This window comes from Myodes glareolus, chromosome 7 (assembly GCF_982192425.1).
Source record: "Myodes glareolus chromosome 7, mMyoGla1.1, whole genome shotgun sequence".
Lineage (NCBI taxonomy): Eukaryota > Metazoa > Chordata > Mammalia > Rodentia > Cricetidae > Myodes > Myodes glareolus.
Window position 1 is genome coordinate 70,500,862 of NC_142032.1, and position 22,152 is coordinate 70,523,013.

Here is a 22,152-nt window from a genome sequence, read left to right on the forward strand (position 1 = left end):
AGGTAGACCGGACCAAGAAGTTCGCCGTGAAGTCGGCGCGACATAGAGAGCTACGTTGATGAGTCCCACAGGACTAATCTGCCCGTTTGTCCTCCCCACTGGGGTCATGGTCAGACCTCCTCTTCTTCCCTGCATCCTCCCGCCCTCCTAATTCTCTCCGGGTCTCCCCCTCTGTGCGCAGTAGTTTGGACCATCCCCTGCGTCCCTTCCGCCGGCGCGTGGAGGCCGGTGTGGTGCCCAGCCAGATGTGGGCGGGTGCTCCACGAGCCTGAGGTACGAGGGCGGGGACAGCTGACTGTGGGGTGAGGGTCGGCTCCTGGTTGTCTGTGCTTAGCAGCCTCGGCTGGGACCGCTAGGTTCCTGCCCCGCGGCGTGCAGTTCGGTCCTGCTTCTTAGCCCGTGAGGTGAGTGTCGGGCTCAGGACCCGGCTAGGACTCAGGCCCGTGGACGTGCACGCAGGCCCTAGCGATCCGTGACATCGCGGGGCAGAGACCCGGTGCAGCTGCCAACTAAGGGACTGGCGCTGGTGAAGTCCGCGCCATAAGGTCCGCTGATCCTGGCAGGGGCCGATCCCGCTCCATCGCCATAAAAAAGTTCTAAGAAGACTAGAGGTCTTTTGCAGCCACAGGCCGACGGTGTCTTTAAAAGACTTGTTTGGTAAGAATAGAACAGAAAGAAAGTGATTGCGGCAAGTTAGCAAGTGTACTCCTCCTCTGCCACTGCTTGTGGCTAAATGAATTACTGACTGGTTCAACGTTTCAGAGTTCAACAGAAACCAGATTTTTGCAAGGAATATCCTGACGGTTAAAACTTGTATCAGATAAATCAGGTCTACGGTCAGGGTTGTCACACAGTCGACCGACTTGCAGCTCCTTGTAAAGGTTATCGAGAAAGATCATTAACTAGGGAAAACATTAGCTTCCTGGCAAGAAGCTCTGCGGTTCTCCCTTTTCTCTGTAAAATAACGGCAGCATATGAGATACCTTTGACTCCCAAACCAGAGTGAGCTGCCCCTAGAAGTAAGGAAGCCTTTGCCAGAGAAATTTAGGAACTATGAATAACCCCAATGAACCTTCATCAGGTGGAGATATCAAGATACCAAGGCCCCCATTAACCCTGAGTCCCCATGATGGTACTATGTGAGACTCAGGTGTCCCGGGCATTTTGTGTCTACCGGGCTATATCATGGACAGTAATAACACCAGGACTCCACCTCTGATAAAGTTGACTTAAAATGGCTGCCTTGGGTTTTGTAACTGTCCAAAACCATGTTCCTTTAATGAATACCTATTGCAAGGCTAATAATAGAAAAAAGATTAAAGCATGCCCATAGAATTGCACAGAAACTCAAGAACAATTTCCCCTAAGTCTTATTGGTTTTTTCGTTATGGTAAAATATGCAAAACAAAGTTTAATACTTAAGCACATAGTTGTTGACCTAAGTTGATCCATACCGTTTCACAGCCATCACCACTATTAACAGTTCCCCAGGTTCAGGGTGTGAGATGACTTAGTGGGCAAAATGCTTGATGTGCCTGCATTTCCCAGCACCCACCTACTGTAGCCGTAACCCCAACACTGGGATGATGGGTCGGATGGAGACAGGTGGATCCAGGACTCACTGGCCAACTAATCAGCGAGCTTCTGGCTCAAGAGAGACCTGTTCTCAAAAAATGAGCTTCCGGAGCAGAAGAGTGAGAGCAGTTATCATCATCAGGTACACATGCACGTGCAGAAAAGCAAGCAAACAAACAAAACAACAGCTCCCCAGTATCACTTTCTGCAGCCCCCTGGATTGCTTCACAAGGTGGAAAAAGGGAAAGACTCTCCTTGTGCCCTCAGATCGATCAGCCCCAAATCTGGAGCCTGTGGTCAGGGCATGCATTAGAGTAGCGCCTGTGACTAGGTGGCCTCCCTGCGCATTGACAACATCTGGCTCCCTTGTTCCTTCTTAGCACAGGCTTTGTCTTAAAGGTCAGCTGGGAGCCAGTGGTTAGGTGGATGAGCCCTGGGCTTCAGATCCAGCTTCTGGTTCTATTTCTACCATTTATTCTGCTGACCTTGGGCAGATTAAGAGCCATGGTTTCCCTTCCTGTAAAATGAGGATAATAGCGACTTTACAGGCTTCAGTGAGGATTGTAAATGCTTAGTCCACTCTGACAATTTGATCTGTCAGTTTGACCGGACCGTGAGATGCCCAAATAGCTGCTCTTCTGCGTGTCTAGTACTCAGCAAGTTTTGTGAGCAGGCATTCTCTGAGATAAAGGGTTTGCTGAGCCTATGTGTGGTAGCCAGAAAGGACCAGGGCCCAGGATACATTCTGTAATTACCAGCAGCAAGACAGCCAAGAGCATGTTCATGACAAAAAAGTGAGAAAGGAAAGAAAATCGTGTACATGGAACTAGCAGTGGTTATGAGCATTAGGGATAGCACAGTGGAGTCAGACATGGGAACATTTGTGTGTGGAGGGCAGTCTGTAATAAGCGCTTGCCACTCCTGGAATCCAGGTTGGGGTTAGTCCAGAGAGTTTATGGGTAAATTGGAGCTGGTGGCCTTTCAGACATTGGCTTTTTTGAAGTTTTGCTCCTTAGCGTTGCTTGTTCATGCTGTAGAAAAACACCTTAAATTTACTCAGCATCTTTGGAACTGGGGAAATGACTGCATTTCATTAAAGAGATAGAAAACTCACTCCTAGGATTAAGGCCATTCACTGGCTTAAAAGAAATCCAAAGCTTTCCTTGACCTTTATTCTTGAGCCAAACCTGTTCTTTCATGGAGCCGCCCTGGATTCCCTGTGACACCTGACATTTCTTACTACTGTCATCCAGGTCTAATCCAGGACCAGGTGCTTGCTCGGCAGAGCGCTGGCTGTTCCTCTGGCCTCTGCTGTTGTCATTCAGATTTCAATTCAGATGTCACCTCCCCAGAACAGTGTTCCTGGTACATGGAAAGGTAACCCTTACAACTGTCAGAACCCTAGTTATTACTGTATCACCACACAGCACGTGCTAGTACCTGGAATTATACACTCAACCTCAGGTAAATCCTGGAGACCTGACTCATGAGGCTTCCAGGCCCAGGGGATTAGGCCGCACTGCTGAACAATGAGCTAGAAAGACAGGTGTGAGGCTGACTTTATGGTTTTTTCTTTTTGGTTTTTTTTTTTTTTAGCATTACCAAAATGTTCTCTGTAGAATGTGGACCTGTATGCTAGAACCTGGGATCATGGGACTGTGGCCGGGACATAGCAGGTTGAAGAACACTGCAAGGCCACAGGATTACCTGTTATCCACAGCCTCGTGTTTTGGCTTTCTTATTTATTTGTTTGTTTGTTTGTTTGTTTTTGTTTTTCAAGATAGGATTTCTTTGTGAAACAGTCCTAGCTTGTTTTGACTTTTTTTTTTTTAAAAAAAAAGATTTATTATTAAGTATACAGTGTTCTGCCTGCACGTATGCCTGCAGGCCAGAAGAGGGCACCAGATTTCATTACAGAAGATTGTGAGCCACCATGTGGTTGTTGTGAATTGAACTGAGGATCTTTAGCAAAGGAGGCAGTGCTCTTAATCACTGAACCATCTCTCTAGCCCCCTGTTTTGGCTTTTTTAATCCCCACTTTTGTTGCTTTCATTGTGGACCCCAGAAGAATTCATCCTTTAGCAGAAAATGCTAGATTTTACTTGTCATTAATTTCATACTAGATTCCTACAGCTGCCATTGGAAGGTACATTAGGCCTGAGCCAAGAAACAGAGCTAAGGAGATATATATATATTAGGAAATATACTAGAAAAAATTGCCTTGCATAATTGTGGGGTTGGCAAGGCAAGTTGAAACGCACTGTACAAACCAACAAGAAGGGCAGGCCAATGGAACACGCAGGCTGGGGCTCTGTTCAAGTCAAAGCTGGTCTAGACATAGAATTTTCCTATTTTGGGAAAATTCTTGCTCTTGTTAATTCATGCTGCTCTTGGTAATGCCTGTGGACTGATTGAGTGAGGCTCCCCAAAGTTATCTGAGGTGATCTTCCTTCCTAAAAGTCCATCAGAAAAAGGAAAAAAATACTGTTAAGCCAGGTGGTGGTGGCGCACACCTTTAATTCCAGCACCCAGAAGACAGAGGCAGGTGGATCTCTGAGTTCAAGGCAAACCTGGTCTACAGAGTGAGTTCCAAGACAGTCAGGGCTACACAGGAAAACACTGTCTTGAAAAATAAGAACAAAAGTCCATCAGTAGTGGACTAGGTCAATCTGTAAGTACCTACTTAGCAGCACTTGGGTCACCATTTGTTAATAAGTGGAAACTAGCTGTTGATTGGTTTTCCATAGTTGTGGCTTAAGGACACAGAGGACAATTTAGAGAAAGTAGCCATTCATTTTGGCTCGTGGTTTCAGAAGTTAGACTATTATGGGGCTAAGATTTGTACTGTAGAGCAGGAAGTATGGGTGCTTTCCTTTGCCATCCAGACCTTTCTTTTATAGGATGAAGCCACCTGCATTCAGAGGTAGGTCTGAAGCACAATTAATAAAAACTCAGGAATAGAAATTGGGGTTCAACCTGAAGACCAGAAAAAGCGAAACAGCTCTTTTCTTTAACTCAGTCCAAAATGGCGATCTTGCCTCCAGGAATCTTAGAATGAGACTGAGACAGAGCTGTCTCCTCCTGTTTTATAATCCTCTGTATTTAGGGATTAAAGGCGTGCACCACTACCTCCTGGTTTCTATGGCAAACTAGTGTGGCTACTGGGATTAAACGTGCACGTCATTGTTGCCTGGTCTGTAAGGCTGGCCAGTGTGGCTGTTTTACTTTTCTGATTCTTTTTTTTTTTTAAAGATTTATTTATTTATTTATTTTGTATACAGTATTCTCAGTACTCTACCTGCAGGCCAGAAGAGGGCACTAGATCTCGTACAGATGGTTATGAGCCACCATGTGGTTGCTGGGAATTGAACTCAGGACCTTTGGGAAGAGCAGGCGGTGCTCTTAACCACTGAGCCATCTCTCCAGCCCCCTACTTTTCTGATTCTTAAGCAAACTTTAGTAGAATACAAATGAAATGGCACTTCATAGGTCTTTTTCCCTTTAGTTCTCTCTGGAAACACCCTCAGAGATACACCCTGGGGGTATCTCTTGAGCTCTTTTCACTCAAAGTCAAGTAGTAACATACCTATAATCCTAGCATTTCTGAGGCTTAAATTCAAGGCCAACCTGGGCCATATAGTTCTAGACAGTCTGAGCTGTCTACAGTGTTGTATTTTATCTCCAAAAAACAAATTGAGGGTTGGAGAGATGGCTCAGAGGTTAAGAGCATTGCCTGCCCTTCCAAAGGTCCTGAGTTCAATTCCCAGCAACCACATGGTGGCTCACAACCATCTATAATGGGGTCTGGTGCCCTCTTCTGGCCTACAGGCACACACACAGACAGAATATTGTATACATAATAAATAAATAAATATTTTTAAAAAACAAATCAAGACAGTAAAATAAAAGTAAGAATTATTATTATAAAGCTTGGAAAACTGAAATGACACAAGATGTGACCACCATAGAGGGGAAGGGTCCTAACTTCTGGGTGAGACACTTTGAGAACTCCAGGAAGTGATAGAAACCATACCATCTGTCCGTTGTCCCCCCCTGCTCCATTTCTCTGACACCTGGATAACAACAATAACTAGAATGGTTTTTCATAATTCTTATCAATTTAGCTGGATTTGGTTACTTAGATGTAGAGCAACTCATTTTGAGCCAGATATTCCAGCCGTCAGTGTAATCAGTAGTACTTGAAAATCATTGATTCCCCAAACTTCACTCATTTCCATCCCAAATGTATTCTCTGGTCTAACATTGTCTACAGTATGATGGTCTTTCTCTCAGTCAGATTTACTCTGCTAGTCTTGCCTGGCATTTATTGTGAGATCATTGTATGATTTTTTTTTAATGTCTCAATATAACCAGGAAGATAATGCTTATAACACTTTTGGATAATAAGGAAAAGGAAAAGAAGAAAAATCATACTAATACCTGTTCAGAAATAAGTGCTATTAGTATTTGGATATGTTCTCTCATGCATTTATACATAAAACCCTACTACTTATGTAACTACTCTTGCATATTTTACTTAACATGTTTGATTAGGTAACCCATGCAGTTAGGTTATTTGTCAATATTTAATGATTTTTCTAAAACCTGCATAATAGTCTACTTAACCAACCTCTCATTAGATGCTTATATTGTTTCCAATTATTGGAAATTATAGAGATGACCAATAAGTTTTTGGTGGTGGTGTGTAGTAGGAGGACGCGGGCCTGCTTTTTGTCCCGGCTGCCTGGCTAGCTTAGCCCCCGAAATAATCCCACAGAAATTGTATTAATTAAATTACTGCCTGGCCCATTATATCTAACCTTTTCTTGGCCAACTCTCACATCTTGATTTAACCAATTTCTAGTAAATCTGTGTATCACCACGTGACTGTGGCTTACCAGCAAGATTCTAACCTATGTCCGTCTCAGGCCAGAGATTCATGGTATCTGCCTCACTGCCCTTCTTCCCAGCATTCTGTTCTGTCTACTCTGCCCACCTATAGACTGCCCTATCAAAAGGCCAAGGCAGTTTCTTTATTCAACCAATGAGACAGAAGAATCTCCTATATCAGTGGTGATGATAGCGGGTTTTTGTGTTTTTGTTTTGTTTTTTTTTTGTTTTTGTTTTTGTTTTTGAGACAGAATCTCATTGTGTAGCCCTTGCCGGCATGAAAATGGCTATGTAGACATCAGCTCACCTGCCTGTGCCTCCCATGGGCTTGGATTAAAAGCGTATGCCACTATATCCCACCTAGAATGAAATTGTTTATGCTGATCTTTGTGCATGGTTTTGATTCTTGTATTTATTCTCAGAAGTAAAATTACAGGAAGAAAGGGTATGAATTATGTAAGATGGTACATGTTGCTCAATTGTTTCCAGGTTGATAGATTACCTTGGGAAACTTGGTAATATTTAATAAATATGCCTTGAGATGTGGAAAAGTCATTATAGCTGAAGGACTTATTAGTTTATTTATTTTGAAAAGGAAATCATTTCTTAATTATTTACCTCCTCAAAATTAAGGCACTCATTTCTCTATTGGCTGCCACAGTCTGCTGTCACTTGGCTTCACTAGTGGCTCTCACTTGCCTTTCTTTCCAGGCACTATCAGCTGCTAACACGCTCTCCTTTGACTTTATCAGCAACAGGGGTCTTGTGAAAGACCACACCCAGTTAGCTATACACAGACGATTCTTGTCCTCTGTCCCCTTACCGCATTGCCTAGGAACAGTCTTTGAGATCTAACTAAGATCGGTTTCCTTGCTCTGTCCCAGTGTCTCTCATAAGGACTGCCAACGACAATGAAGGTTCTCTTATTGAAAGATGCCAAGGATGATGACAGTGGCCAGGATCCGTATATCCAGGTAAGGGACTGAGCCTTATTCCTTGGTCTCTAAACTAGGACTTCCTTGCTAATGGAGATGGGGTTGGGATGCTAAAACTCAGTGAGCTTGATGCATAATAGTTAACGTGATGCCATGTTCCCTTATTTTCAGATACAGTTAATGTGGTTTCATGACCTTTCCTTATTTTTCAAGACAGCCCTGGCCAACCAAAAATGATATTCTTTCATTTATAGGAACTGGGATTGTACGGACTGGAAGCTACGCTAATTCCCGTTCTGTCATTTGAGTTTCTGTCTCTTCCCATTTTGTCAGAAAAGGTAAGAACCCCATGCTAGGGCTTGTCCTCTGTAGAAACCTTGTCAGCCCAAGCCACAAGAGTGTTAGCCTCATTTTACCACTAGACATGAACGCAAGGGCAGGACATACTCACCTGGGTGCTGGAGACTCCCCATAAGCTTCTCCCCCCATGCCTCTATCTGCTTTGTCAGGAAGCTGTGGGCCCTGGAGATAGGGCCCCACCAGCATGTCTTTCAGAGTTAAGGCCCTTTGAGTCCATCACTGGCCTGTGCACAGAAGACTCAGCAGATGTTTCCAATTTCAGAGCGAGCTCTTGTGTAGCAACCAAGTCAGACACCTAGCCAGTAAGGAGGACCAAATCCAAGCCCAAGGCTTCTGCCCACCACTTTGCTGTACTCAGTACTTGAGAGATACTGCAGGCGCCAGGCAGTGAAGCCTCCAGATGTTTCAGATTGGTGGTGGTCTGAGGGTGTGCTGAGTGTGGGTAGAGCATGTTCAGTACCCAGTAATGCAAAAAACTAAGATGTGATGCAGACACCTTGAGTAAAGTCAGGTGTATGCAGCAGCTCACCGCCTGGCTCAGAAGAAGTGTTCGGCAAAGTATTGTCTTTGAAGCCCAGGCTTCGGCTGGGTTTTACCTCCTTGGAAGTCTAGCTGTGTTATGGATCCAGATCAAGTTTGCCCTCCTGCCTGCATCTTACTCCACTCACCCATCCCATGCTGGGTCAGATTGCCCCTCTGTTCTGCTCATCTCCTGGGTTGCAGCTGTGTGTCTCTGCCCAAGGAGGAGTTGAAGGGAAGGGCCGTGACAGTGAAGTGGCTTACCAGAAGCCCAGAGTGGCTCCAGGCCCAGAGTCAGCACTAGACAAGTGTCAGGTGGGTGGAGGGGTATCAGGATAGGACTAGATAGTTGCCCACTCCTTTGCGTACACACTTGGGCTCGGGCTCATAGTTCTTCAAGCAGCTGAGACTAAGGCAGCATCTGTTGGTCTTGGTGCAGCTGTCTCATCCTGAAGGCTTTGGAGGACTCATTTTCACCAGTCCCAGGGCAGTGGAAGCAGTGAAGCTGTGTCTGGAGAAGGACAATAAGACTGAAGGTGAGGGCGGGTCTGCTCTGGATTCCACCAGACTCTTACTCTCGTTTCTGTTCTGAGACGCTGCAGTCCAGAGGTAGCTACATGCCCAACAGAAAACCGAGGGTCTGGGCATGCTGGCATACAGGTGCCGCTAGTCCCCACACAGACATGACTGAGAGGGTACTCTCACTTGCCATTTATTTATTTGTTTTATTTTATCATTTTTACTATTATTTACTTCTTTATTGTGTACATGCTGTGATTATGTGTGTAGAAATCAGAGGACAGTCCCCAGGAGCTGCTTCTCTCCTCCACCCTATGGGCCCCAGGGATCAGACTCAGATCGTCAGGCTTGATGGCAATTGTCTGTACCTGCTGAACTGTGTCTCATGAGCCCCTCAATTGCCTTTTAAATGTTCACTTGTATGTCGTGCCAATTTCTTCCTCTGAAAGAGTAAAGTGATACTTTACTCAAGTGGGGAAATGCTTCATGGCCCTGCTATAACCTTCTCGACATGGCCGTTCCTTGTTCTGCATTACAGCAGTATGTAGTGACTCAACCCATTTCCTGACACCCAGGCTCCAGACGGAGTGCTAAATGTAGTCTGGAGGCGTGCACAGTCCTGTAACCTACCTCACATACAGTCAAAACATAGGCCTGGGGAGTTCTTCCAGTGGGAGCAGCACCTGAGAGATGGTGAGTGCTGAGGCTTTGGAATTCTGTAGTCATGCAGCCAGCCTGGCCGCTGTGAGCTCCTTGACCTCTCTTCCCCTTGGTGACCTGGCCTTGGAGTAAACTCCATAATACCCAAACCATGGGGTTATTCTCCTCACTAGCTGGAACATGTCATATGTCTGCTCTCTGCAAGGTGTCTTGATCCACAGGTGTTTGATGAACACTGCATAGTCTGGGTCCCATAGAGGAGCGTCCAGGACGTTTTCAGGGACAGAGTGTTCGGTGAGGGATGGGGCTGGTGGTGCTGTTACTGTTGTCTCCTTGCACAAGTAGCTGGCTTGCTTTGGAGACTGAGTGCTCAGTCTCCTGCTAAAGTGAAGGCTGGGGCCTTAGAATAAAGAAGAAAGCCATCTTAACAATATCCAGATGGCCACTTTGTATGTGTAGCTCATACATAATTCCATGTTTTGCAGACTGGGAAAAGTCTCTGAAAAACAGATGGAATGCCAAGTCTGTGTATGTGGTTGGAAGTGCCACCGCTTCTCTAGGTAAGGAGTCGTGGGAAGATGAAGGTTCAAATCCTCGATGGGGTGGGTGAGATTTAATACTCAGCCCATGTACAGCCTGGAACCTATGAACTGCTTATTTCTGGAATTTTCCATTTAGTATTTTCAGGCCATAGTTGGCCAACAGTAGCTGAAGTGAAGGGAAATGAAATGGCAAAGCAGGGATAAGGGACCACACATGCCTCCTGTATTAAGGACCAGCCTTATTAAGTCCTCCTGTCTCAGTTCAGTTCCTGGGGACTTCAGGTTTCTTGGTTCACTTGTCCCTGGTAGCATGGGTCAGCAGTGCAGTGCAGGGACAGCTTTGGTCCTGAAGAGAGTTTACACCTGCAGGAGGTTTTTCCCTCAGTCATAGTACATGTCTAATGCTCCAGGAATGAAAAGCTGATGGTGTTGCCATTGAAACTGTCATTGGTGAGAGCGTAGGTACCAGTTGTATGGCTCCTAAACGCAATATCCACCATATACCTTTCCTCTGGAAGTCACGTGTTACTCTGTGCAGGTAGCAATGCTGAGTGGGGCCCTTCCTTTGTCCACATCCTCTGTCTGGAAAAGGCAAGGAGCCTTCACTGTCTGCTTCTTGTTCTCTCCAAGGAGAGCTTTGTTGGATATGGTGGCAAATGCCTTTAATCCCACCCACCACCCTAGAGGAAGAAGCAGGAGGATCTCTGAGTTGGAGGCCAGACTAGCCTATATAGAGAGCTCCAGGACTACATTGAGAGAGCTGGGATAGCATCCTCCCTAAGTTACCTGTGTCCATAGCGATATGGGTCCTTGTTGGTTGTTGTGAAACATTTTCTCTGCCCCCTCCATTCTGGTCTGGCCATGTCAGCCCATTATCCTTTTCTAGAAGGGAGCTGCTCACATTTCCCTAATGAAATGAGGGCCCTTTAAAGAGATGCTTACAAAACTTAGTGGTCCCAAATGCTCACCACCTCCTGACTGATAATCAGATGCCAACAGTTGACCTCTGTTATGATTATCACATAAGCCTAAGACAGTCCTACAGGGCCCTTGTTTTTGGCTCATGTACATAAATGAAATGGGGCTCAAAGAAGCTAGTTAAGACAAAGACCCTGTCTAGAGAAGGTGTGCCCAGGACACCGTCATCTCGGAAGGGTTAGCTGTGGTCTTTCTACTTGGCTTCCAGAGGACACTTCTCTGTGAGTGGGAAAACAGTGCCTGTCCATTTGTACTTTAAAAGGGTTTCATTGACTGTCAAATAATTCACCTCTTCATCATTTTCCAGTGAACAAAATCGGCCTGGATGCAGAAGGAGCACACAGTGGAAATGCAGAAAAGCTTGCTGAATATATTTGCTCCAGTAAGTGAAGACCACCTCACTTGAAATCCACTCTCCCCCACAAAACATGCTCCCAAGCAGAGAACTGGCTCCCATAAAGTTGTCTTTGGTCAGCACGTGGACCAGCCCTAGGGCTGTGTGGATTTAGGTAGTGATTTGCCTTAAGCAAAGTGTGGGGTTTTAGGCATCTGAAGAATACAGAGGAGGATTTGGAGTGAGGACAGGGGATTGAGAATGCCCTCCTATGCTGTCTCCTCTCTTCGCTGTGTCTAATCCAGCTGTAGACACAGCTGTGTCCTTGCAGCTGTGTCAGCCACGTGGACTGGAGTAGGGTCCTCTTGCTCTGTCAGCAGAGGGAATGTGGACCTGCTCTCAAGGTCAGCCAGCTGGGTGTTTACAGTTTGGCAGGCAGGTCTCTGTCAGAGCTATCAGACTCTGCAGTTGGAACAGGGGCACATCTGGGGAAAAGGTAAACACTGGGTCTTGGCTCTAACTGTGTCTGTAATGTGCTGGCCACTCTGAGGAATTGCTTTGGGTCTGCTGGACTAGGAGAAGGGCAGGATGGAGTGCTAACATAACTTTGGTTTTCCTCAAAGGTTTTAGGAGCTGGGCATCTTTTCCCCTTAGTATATTATCAGGGTGAAGAGAGGACTGTAAATCTTTTTATGACTTCTCAAAGTGTTACTGACTTTTGTGATCTGTAAACATATATCTTAAAGTCCTTCTGAGGTTTTCATGCCATAAACTATTCCCATTGCTGGAAGGTCTCTAGATTTTACATTTTAGTGTTCCTCTGGAAGCTGCTCCTAAAATCTTGAACTTTGGACTAGGGCTTCCTAGATTCAAACAGACCCTGGCAGAGCCCCCTGCAGAGTTCAGCAGCAGTCAGGGAGAGGTAGAGGCCCTCTCCACGCTTCTTTTCAGTGTGGAAACAGACATCTGTCTTGGTAGTTTGGACTGTCGACTTGACGTAGTGTAGGGTGATCTGAGGAATCTAATTGAGGAATTACCCAGATCAGACTGGACTGTAGACATGTCTTTGGAATATTGTCTTGATTGATAATTGACGTATATATAGGAGGATCCGGCCCACTGTGGGCAGCACCATTCCCTGGGCAGGTCGCCCTGAGTTGCACAAGAAAGCTACTAAACCTAACTACACCTGTGTGCAAGTCGGCAAGGAGCTTTCCTCTACAGTCAGTTTCTTGGTTCAAGTTCCTGCTCTTCCTTTCCTTAGTGATGGACTATAAAGCTGTCAGCAGAAATAAACCCCTTCTTTCCTAAGTTTTGGCCAGTGTTTATCATAGCCATGGAAATTAATTTAGAGCATCTTTCTATTTAAATTGTTTAACTGATACAAAAAATTATACATATTAATGGCATATCAGTTTCTTTTAAAAACAATTTCAAAGTTGGGGGTATAGTTAACTGTCAGAGTACTTTCCCAATATGCATGAGGTCCTGGGTTCATTCCCAGTACCAAAAATATAAATTAGTATCATTTTCTTCTGCTTCATCTATATTTGGGTGTTCAAGTCTTGTTGGTGTCGTATTGCTCTTTGTGGTGTTGAGTGTGTTCTTACCTTGTCTACCCATCTTTTCCTCTAATTGGTGTAGTTGGGGCTGTGTCTCTAGTGATCAATCTTCCAGGTGCCCATTCCATAGGAACATTTCCGTCTTTTGTGCCCACAGGGTAGTCCCTTCCTGGGAAGGCAGCCGAGTTGACTGACTATTCATATGTGAGCCCCACACGCCTGTGTGGCAGGTCTTGGCCAGATAAGCCCGTGTCCTCAGGAAGCCCGGCACCACTGTAGCCCAGCTTTAGGGATAAATGATGAAACTTGAGTCCTGTGCTTCCAACCCAGCTAGGAATAACAGTATGAAGAGATAAATGGCAAGGGAGATTCAAGAATCATCTAGAAGCTCCTTCCATGCCTTTGGAGCAAGGCTTGCTGGAAAGTTGAATTGTTTTGGTTTCCCATAGGTGCTCTACAAGGAGCTTTACTCCCCAGCTTCCTGCACCTTCAGGCCACAACCCTCACATAAAAAGACACAAGAGAGCCGCCTGGGCTCAGGTGGCGAGCACTACACCTGAGGGTGTCTTTAAAACTGTGTGCTCTGGAGGTCCCTGCAGCACTTCACTGGAGAGAGAACTCAGCAGGCAGCTGTGATCTATATTAGTCATTTCCCAAACCATGTGCTCATCTATGTTGGTACCAATATTTACAGAGTGGTTTAAATAAAACATCCACCAGCCTCTCACTGTTGCTTGTACTTCAAACACAGTGGCCTACAGCTATTCTTGTCACTTAACTACTGCTTCTCAGAGCCAGTGCTAGCCGGGGAGAGTTCGTTTCATTCTTCCTTTGATCTCAGTCATCAGTGCGTTCAGAGTGATTGTCATGGCATAGGGAATGTGTGATGTTTGTGCATGACCAACACTCATTACACTTCTTGATCTGATATGGAAGAAATGATTGGTTTTAGTAAAACATGTTGTGTTCACAGTTGAGGAAGGTTCTTGCATCTGACAGTTCCTCAGTTTGGTTGGATGGTTTTGTTGCAACTTACAAAGTGCTCAGGGCTGAACATTGCCTTGGGTCTCCACAGGTGGAGGTAGGTGGTGGGGCAGAGTGAGATTCAGGGCCATTGGAGCAGTCTCCTGTCTTCTGTGCCTTTTAGGCACTTGGTTAAGAGGCTGTTGGCATGACTGGCAGGGAATTTGCTTTGTTGGAGGTGGTTACAGAACCACTCCAAAGTGCCAGTTCCTTACTGTCTCCTGCACATGTGCCTGGCTCATCCAGAACTGCCCCCCCCCCGCCATAGCTAGGAAATATGCCCATTGCCAGTACCAGTCCATACTTATTTTCTTACTTACATACATACTTATTTACTTATAAGGCTACAAGGCCTGCATTCCAGATAAGGACCATGTACCAGGGAGCTACCTCCTGACAGAGAGTTCAGGCAGCAAATGGGACAGTGGTGCTTTGTTTCTGTGGCTGAGTTTTCTAGGCTCTTTGCTCGATTCCCTCTGTGGTTCTTCATGGAACCCTTCAAGGCTAACACAGTACAGTGGTTGCCCATCCTAGTGACAGGTGCTGAAACTGAGATCTTACAGCAAAGCTGAGCCTGGGGTGGCCGGCTTTGCCCTCCTGGGAGTTGCTTTGTGCAGCGTCCCCCTTGGGGATTTTACAAGTTTTCCAGTGTGTGGTGGTATATTCACAGGGTTGTCTTCAGCACTGCCTCTCCCTTTGAGATTTTACCGGCTCTTACAATGTCTTGTTGTGTCTTTACAGGGCCATCTTCAGCACTGCCTCTTCTCTTTCCCTGTGGAACTATCAAAGGAGATACTCTTCCAAAAATGCTCAAGGACAAAGGTGACTAGGATGAGCTCATGGCATCCCCGAAGATGAATGTTCTGAGGCCCAGGAAGAACACATGGCCATGTATAGACAGAGCTGGGATGCAGTTGGGTCTCCTGGCATGACTGTAGGATTCATGAAGGATCAGAGCTGTGTGGACAAAATCACACAAACATGAGAGCCAAAGGCATCTGTGGGTAATGATGAAGGCTGTGATTTCTGGGCCTTTCTCTGCTAACTCAGCCTTCCCGACTGTGGATTGATTCCACAGTGTTCTGCAGGCCACAGAGGGCTGGGTCTTTTGCCCCATTTCTGAGGAGTTGGTGCTCAGAGGTGGTTGACAGTCCCTATCAGCTACACTAGGGTGCAGAAGCCCCATCCCATTCTCAGTATGATGAAGCCTGTCTCCTGGTTTTGATTGTGCACAGGGGTCCCCATGGAAAGCATGCATGTCTATCAGACAATTCCACACCCTGGGATCCAGGGGAACCTGGAGAGCTACTATGAAAATCAGGTATGTAGAGTTTTGAGGGAGAGCAAGTCCTGGAAGGGCAGGCCCCAGGGGAGGAGCGTGAGTTGGGGGTATGAGTTTGCAGTGTTGATTCTCCTTGGGGTGCTATCATTCCCAGATACATGACTGAGCAAGTGGCTTTTCTGCAGCTCCGTTTATGTGTCTGTGATATGGGAATAGACCCATGCAGTGAAAGTTTTATAAAGATTAAAGAAGATAATTCATACAAAGCTGCTTGTGTAACATCTACCATATACAAAGGCCTGGAATACACAGTGGTCTTGTTATTTTCTCTGTTCTCCATTCCTTGGGGCAGAGGCTGGGCCCACACTGGGAAGAACTCACTGTGGAGTCTGAATTGGGATTGGAGACCTGGGGCAGGAGAGTGGAGTGCGCTTCTTACATTGATGGCTAGCTCTATCCTTTCCATTCAGAAGTCTCATCCCTTTGCCCTCCTGGAACAGCTCCTGCAGACCATGCCTGTTCTAGGGGTTCTAATGGGCAATCCAGCGCAGAGAAACCATGCAGGCTGGCTAGTGGTCTACTCTGTCCCTAGTGGGTAGTTGACAGAAGCCAACAAGAAGACTGTTAATTCCATCAGGGCTGTTTAACCCCAGGGGCTGGAGGTGCCTCCATTGCTGATGCTGAGATCCACAGAGTCAGTGTCTTCTGGCCAGCAGAGCACTCGGTCAGTGAGAATTGCAGCCTCTCTCACCTCAGCCTGCTTTACAAACAAATCCTTCCAACTCTGCTGCGGTGGGCTGAGAATGGCACAGAGCCAGAGTGTACCCATACAGAGCCCCTGGCACAAAGTCAGAGAGTGTACCGAAGCAGAGCCCCTGGCACAGAGCCAGAGAGTATACCGATGCAGAGCCCCTGTGGGGTCTGGGGCTGGAAGGGTTGAGTTGAGCTGAGGAATGCTGTCTGGGGCAAAGCTAGCTCTCATCTTCTCATTTCCCCTAGGGTGTCCCAGCCAGCATCACATTTTTCAGTCCCTCCGGCCTTAAGTACAGCCTGGAGTATATTCAGGCATTATCTGGTGGCAGCTTTGATCAGATTAAGGTATGGTACTCTATGGACTTCAACCTTTTGCTCTTTATCCTGGAATTTGCATGTTGAGTCAGACACCTGTGAAGTGCCTGGAGCGTCGGGAGGGTCCCAGCGACTTATTCACTGGTGCTCTGCGTACACTGCTGGTCTTACTCTAATGTGGGGATATTAGCCCCCAATTTTTTGTCCTATTTTTTGGCCAACTATCTGGCCTTCCCTGCATGGCACTGTCCTTGATAAATCGAGGACTCAAGTGAGGCTCTTCTGGCAGGATTTGGTGTGGATGTTGGTGCCTTCCCCACCTTGATTCTATGTTGAAATGGTTTTCTAGTCTAGAAACATCTGTCTTTGTTGTTACTTAAAGGATTCCCATTCACACTCTCTGGGACTGTATTTGTTACGAGTCTTTAACATAACTCTTGTGGCACCTGCAACAGAAGTGCCTTTGACTCTACAGGGACCGAGGAGAAGGTACAAAATGTGGCCTAGAAACCAGGGACAGTAGGTTTCCTCCCCCCCCCCCCCCCCGCTCACTTCAGTCAGGTGACTCCAACACTTGGGCTTACCACAGCTGCATCTTCTCACAGGTGTGTCCCACCCGACCTCAGACTGCCCAGTTTCAAGGTGGAACGTTAGGTGCAGAGCAGCTGAGCCCTGCCCTAGTTCACACAGCTGAAAAGGACAACGCCTTGGTTAGAGCCCAGGAAGATACGTGTCAGGCTGCGGTGATACATAGCCATGATCCTAGCAGTTGCCGGGCATTGGTCAAAGTTCTTCAAGTCATAGCTTGTGCTAGTCTGGTTGTGGGGATCCAGCAGGATGGCGGTGACTGTCCTCCTTACCGGGAAACCTTCCTTACAGGCTTCAACACCTTGCCAGCATCATAGAGCACACTACTAGAAGGCCAACTTCTATGAGGGGTTACTAGGGGAGGAAGGTGACACCTGAGTCCTGTAGCAGAATTGAAGAGAAAGGTCCGTGGGTGCTCAGCATGGTCACTGGCTAAGGGAGCTCTTGGGCACCGGGAAGGGTTAGCAACAGTGCTGTTGCTGCTCACATGCGTCTCTGTGGACGTGGTGGATGAGTCACCAGGTAACCGTGAAGTGCCTGAGTAGCTTACTGATGGGAACATGCCTCCGAACTCACCTGGGCTGACCATGCTGGTCTACCTTAATAAGAACTCATACCACGAAAACCTTACTCTGTCCCCATCCTAAGCAAACCCAAGTTAGAGCAAAATGGACACTTGGGCTTTGCCGCCAGTACTGTCTAGACTCATAGAGCAGCTGGGGCATAGCGAAGGTGCCCATCTTAAATCTGTCCCATTCCTTTCTGCAACCATGGGTTCCTGGCATCCCCCAGTCACCATACTGCCACTGTTCAGTGCACCACACCAGGACTTAAAGATGCTGCTGGGGCCTTGGGCTCTGTAGCTGCCAGAAGAGAAAGGGTTTCCGGGGTAACACTGATAACAACTCTGAGTTATTCCAGAGCCAGAAAGCCTATTAATGGGAGTCTTCCTTCATCATTGGGACTTTGTGCCAGCCCACTTGGGTGCTGTTGAGGTTGACAGAGGGCAGAATCCTGAGATCCATGCATTGGGTGGTTTGGCATTCTTGTTTCAGCTCTGCCTCAGATTTGCACAGTGGCCTTCCTTCCTCTGTAGGAGTGTGTAGAAGACCCAGTGTTTATACAGTGCTATTGAAAGTGCAGGGGTTCACAGAAAGTTAAGGGGTAACCTATGACCTGTGCTTACCTGTGCTTATGGCTGACTCACATAGACTACCACAAAGGAGCCATGCCAGAGCACTGAGAACTTTATGGCACCTGCCAACAAATGAAAGCCACTGCATTTTCTTTTTTTGTTCCTGTCTTCTCAGTGACTACATGGTCTGTGAGGTGGCCATTTGTGCATCTAGAAGTCACACATCTGTCAGTGAGCATATGCCTGTGCCCAGCACTGAACAAGTAGTTCACCCTGGCCACCTCATGTAACCCCCAACAGCCCAGTGGACAGCCTGGTTGGAGATAAGGTGGGGGCAGAGGGAGTGGATGCCGGGATCTGAACCCTGACCTTCCAGCTTATGACTGTGTTCTGTGTTCCTGGGGATCCAGACCCACCTTGGCACCCCATACTCCCCAGCTGTTCCCACCTAGAGCCCCTGAAATTGAAGCAGAACCGTCTGCAGTTGGAGCCCCTGAGGAAGATGGTGTCTACCCCAGGCTTCGTCCCCACACACCCAGTCCCAAGGACATGTGCACTTGCAGCAGGAGGTGATAGTGAGATTCTGACTAAAGGGATTGTGCAGACCCTGAAGCCAGCTTCAGATTAGGTGGCACTGTTGTTTATATGAAACATCACACAGGAATGGCATCTTAACAGAAAGTCTGTCCAGATGCCGCCTGCACACGGCCCTTGCTGTGGTACTGAAGCTGTGTCTCTTGTGTCTTGCCTCCTTGCAGTTTGTAGCCATTGGCCCCAGTACAACTCGTGCTATGGCTGCCCAGGGCCTGCCTGTGAGCTGCACAGCGGAGAGTCCCACCCCACAAGCCCTGGCTGCAGGCATCAGGAAAGTGCTGCAGCCGGACAGCTGCTGCTGAGGCCGTGCTGGGCCAGCTCCTTCCTCTCGTGCACAGTGCAGCTTGTGCAGCCTCTAGGACAGAGCCCGGAATCAGGGCTCTGGAGAAGCTGCTGTCAGCATACACTGTCTTCATGGAGTCCAGCTTGGAACCCAGGCCAGGTGTACACTGGCCATTGGACCCTGGGGGAGCTTCCCGAGCCTAGAAAAAAGGAAATGAAATCATCCACATGGTGCAGCCCACTTTCTTTTTTAATTGTCTTTTTTATGCATATGGGGGGTCTTGTCTGTATCTATATTTCTGTGCCATGTGCATGCCTGATGCCTGCAGAAGCAAGGGTAGGATGTCAGATCCCCGAGAACTGGAGTTAGAGACAGCTGTGCATCCCCATGGGGGTACTGGGAATTGAACCCAGATCCTCTTAGAAAATAAGTACTTTCAATCACTGATCCATCACTCCAGCCCAATATTATCATGTGTGGTCTTGGTGCAAAGCTGTGTTCGGGGGCAACATACATGGTCTTTCTCTGATGCTGACCTGGTTAAGAATGATAAATTGCTATTTGTGAAATGTTTATTTATTATACAAAAAAAAAGACTGAGCCAAGCATGGTAACACATTCATCATCTCAGCATTCAAGGGAATGGAGATGGAGACAACACAGCTATGCACTTAAGGCCAGCCAGGCCTTTATAGTGAGATGCCATCTCAAAAATCCAAATAAAAATAAACAAGACCTAAAGTTCTGACTTTTGCTGTGGATAATTATGCTTCAAATATGAAGATTTTATCTCCTGAAATACAACTGCAGAATATCCATCAGGCTAACTGCTTTTGGAGAGGTAGAGGAAAGAAGAGGAAGAGAAGATAGAAATGTAGCACTCCGCAGAAAGAGGTTCTGAAAAGTCTGTCCCCAAACTTTATTTCTTCTAGGCCAGTAGTTTTCAACATGTGAGTCATGGCCCTTCAGAGGGGACATATATCAGACATCCTGCATATCAGATATTTACATGATTCATAACAGTAGCAGAATTACAGTTATAAAGTAGTAATGAGAATGATTTTATGGTTGGTGGGTCTCCTCTACATGAGTAACTGTATAAAAGGGTCGCAGCATTAGGAAGGTTGAGAACCACTGACTTAGGCAGTCTTGGCCTAGATTTGAGCTGCATTAAGAATGTGGCTGTGGGCTGGTGGTAGGGAAGATGGCTTGCACAGGCAGAGCTGTCTTCATGGAAGGCCAGGTTAGAAGGCATCTTCCCTGAGGGCACACCCTGCCCAGCCTGATGCCATTTGTTTTACATATAGGGTCTGGACCGGTCCTCAGAGCACCCTGAAATCCTCATATCATTGCCACAGTAGAGGAGGAAGGGTGTGGGAATGCTTTACAATGTATCCCTCAAAGTTTGATGTGGTAGGATCTTGGTCCTCAGAACCTCATGGAATCTTTAAAAGGTTGGGCATAGGCCTGGCAAGTTGGTTCAGAGACTGGGTTAAAGGCCTTGGGGCCAACCCTCATAACTGAGCTCAGTCTCTGGAAGGAGAGAACTGGCTCCCACAGGTTGTCCTCTGACCCCAACACATGCCGTGGTTCTCTATACATAATTAAACAAATGTTAAATTTTTTAAAAAGGTCTCATGCCAGAGAGGTGCCTCAGTGGCTATGAGCATGTACTTACTGCTCTTCCGTTCATTTCCCAGCACCCATGTTAAGTGGCTCACAACCTATGTAACTGCAGGGAATCCAGCTTCCTCTTCTGGCTTTCACAGGCATCAGCACTCACACAGACACACACTCTCTCCACACACACATACATGTAACCTCTAGAAGAAAATAAATCTTAAAAGAGACGGGGCCTTTTAGGAAACCAAGTCACTGGCGTGTGCTCTGGGAAGGGAATTGGGGAACTGTGGTCTCTGACTTCTGACTTCAGTGTGACCCTTATTCTTAAACATGCTCCTCCTGTTGTTGCACAACTAACGTGGAGGGGAAAGCTTACAAGGGTATGAGGGCTGCTTGGACTTTCAGGCCACACTGAGCTAAGCAGGAACTGCGAAGAGCTTCATACACGGACAGGGAACAGAGGTGCCGTAACAAAGGTGCAGTGGTGAGCCCTGGCTGTTTTGCATGGGATCAAACCTAGCACAGACTTTCTGACTTGAGAGTCACATTTCACTGTTGACTTTCTCAAGGAGCCCTTTTCTGGGAGGATGCCTCTTGGGGGAAGAACAGGCACCACAGTCAGTGCTAAGGGCGCTGGCAGCACCTTCGCGTGCAGCCTTAGGTGTCCTGAAAGCATTGTGTCATACGTGCAGGAGCCCCAGGGCCAGGAATGTACTGACTGACTGCCCCTTTCTAGCAGGAACTATCAGATTACAGTGCCATCCGGCCATGCAAGGGACAGGGAACTTAGGCCACGGCAGACTGGCCCTGTGGAGCTAAGGTACAGCTGCCATGTCAGCAGTGCCAGCAGGTCTTGATAGTCTGTTTCTAGACCCTTGCCATGCAAGCCTGGCAACCTGAGTTCAGTTCTTGAAACACGTAACGGTGACAGAAGTGACCCCCAGAGTTGTCCTCTGACCTTCACATGCACACCCACACACCAAGCACATATTAGGAAAGTTCGCTTCATTTCTGTACTTTTGGCTAAGGCAAAGCGGTGAGGAACAGGACTCTAAAATTACATTTAGTTAAAATCTCCATAGGAAGCCCTTGTTTGATGGGATACTATACCACGGGATCATGTTTCCTCTCAGGATGCTCATTGAACAGATCTCTGTTTCATTAAAAAAAAAAAAAAAGATTTTTTATTTTGTGTTCCTTGGTGTTTTGCCTGCATGTGTGAGGATGTCAGATCCCCTGGAACTGGAGTTACAGACAGCTGTGAACTGCCATGTGAGTTCTGGGAACTGAACCCAGGTCTTCTAGAAGAGCAGCCAGTACTCTTGACCACTGAGCCATCTTTCCAGCGTTTTCAAGGCTGGAGGCTTTGATCTGATGGTCACAGATGCACTGTGAACCTTCTCTGACAGTGGTCACCTTAAAGCGGAATGTAGTGGAAGGACAAGTACATCCTCTCCAAAGGAAAACAGGCTAGAGGATGCGGGACCTTCAGAAGTGAGCCTCTCGGGGCTCTGGAATAGGCCGAACACCTGACAAAGAGAAGCTGGACTCCCATGGCAGGCACAGAGGTGTTGGAGGAGGGAGAGAAAGCCACCAAGGCAGAGTTTAAAAAGAAAGTGGAAGAGATGGAGTAGGGGGTTCCACTGCTCCCAGGGAATCTGAAGGAGAGACAAACACTGACG

The 22,152-nt window shown here is 47.0% G+C and overlaps 1 protein-coding gene across 5 annotated transcripts; it reads left to right on the forward strand.

The window, feature by feature from the left end:
- Nucleotide 1: 1 nt before the first annotated feature.
- Nucleotides 2–19,588, forward strand: Uros (uroporphyrinogen III synthase). Of its 5 annotated transcripts, none has more exons than XM_048455236.3 (10): nt 2–273; nt 7,350–7,439; nt 7,655–7,738; nt 8,719–8,815; nt 9,944–10,018; nt 11,286–11,360; nt 14,639–14,719; nt 15,133–15,218; nt 16,179–16,277; nt 18,729–19,588. In XM_048455236.3, exons 2-10 carry the CDS (start codon nt 7,377–7,379, stop codon nt 18,864–18,866), a joined length of 798 nt encoding a protein of 265 aa, XP_048311193.1. In that variant the 5' UTR covers nt 2–273; nt 7,350–7,376; the 3' UTR covers nt 18,867–19,588. The 5 variants fall into 5 exon arrangements, with proteins under 5 accessions (XP_048311193.1, XP_087764456.1, XP_087764458.1 ...); XM_087908330.1 differs by having other exon boundaries at nt 267–404; XM_087908332.1 differs by lacking the exon at nt 2–273 and adding an exon at nt 523–657.
- The last annotated feature ends 2,564 nt before the right edge of the window (nt 19,589–22,152 follow it).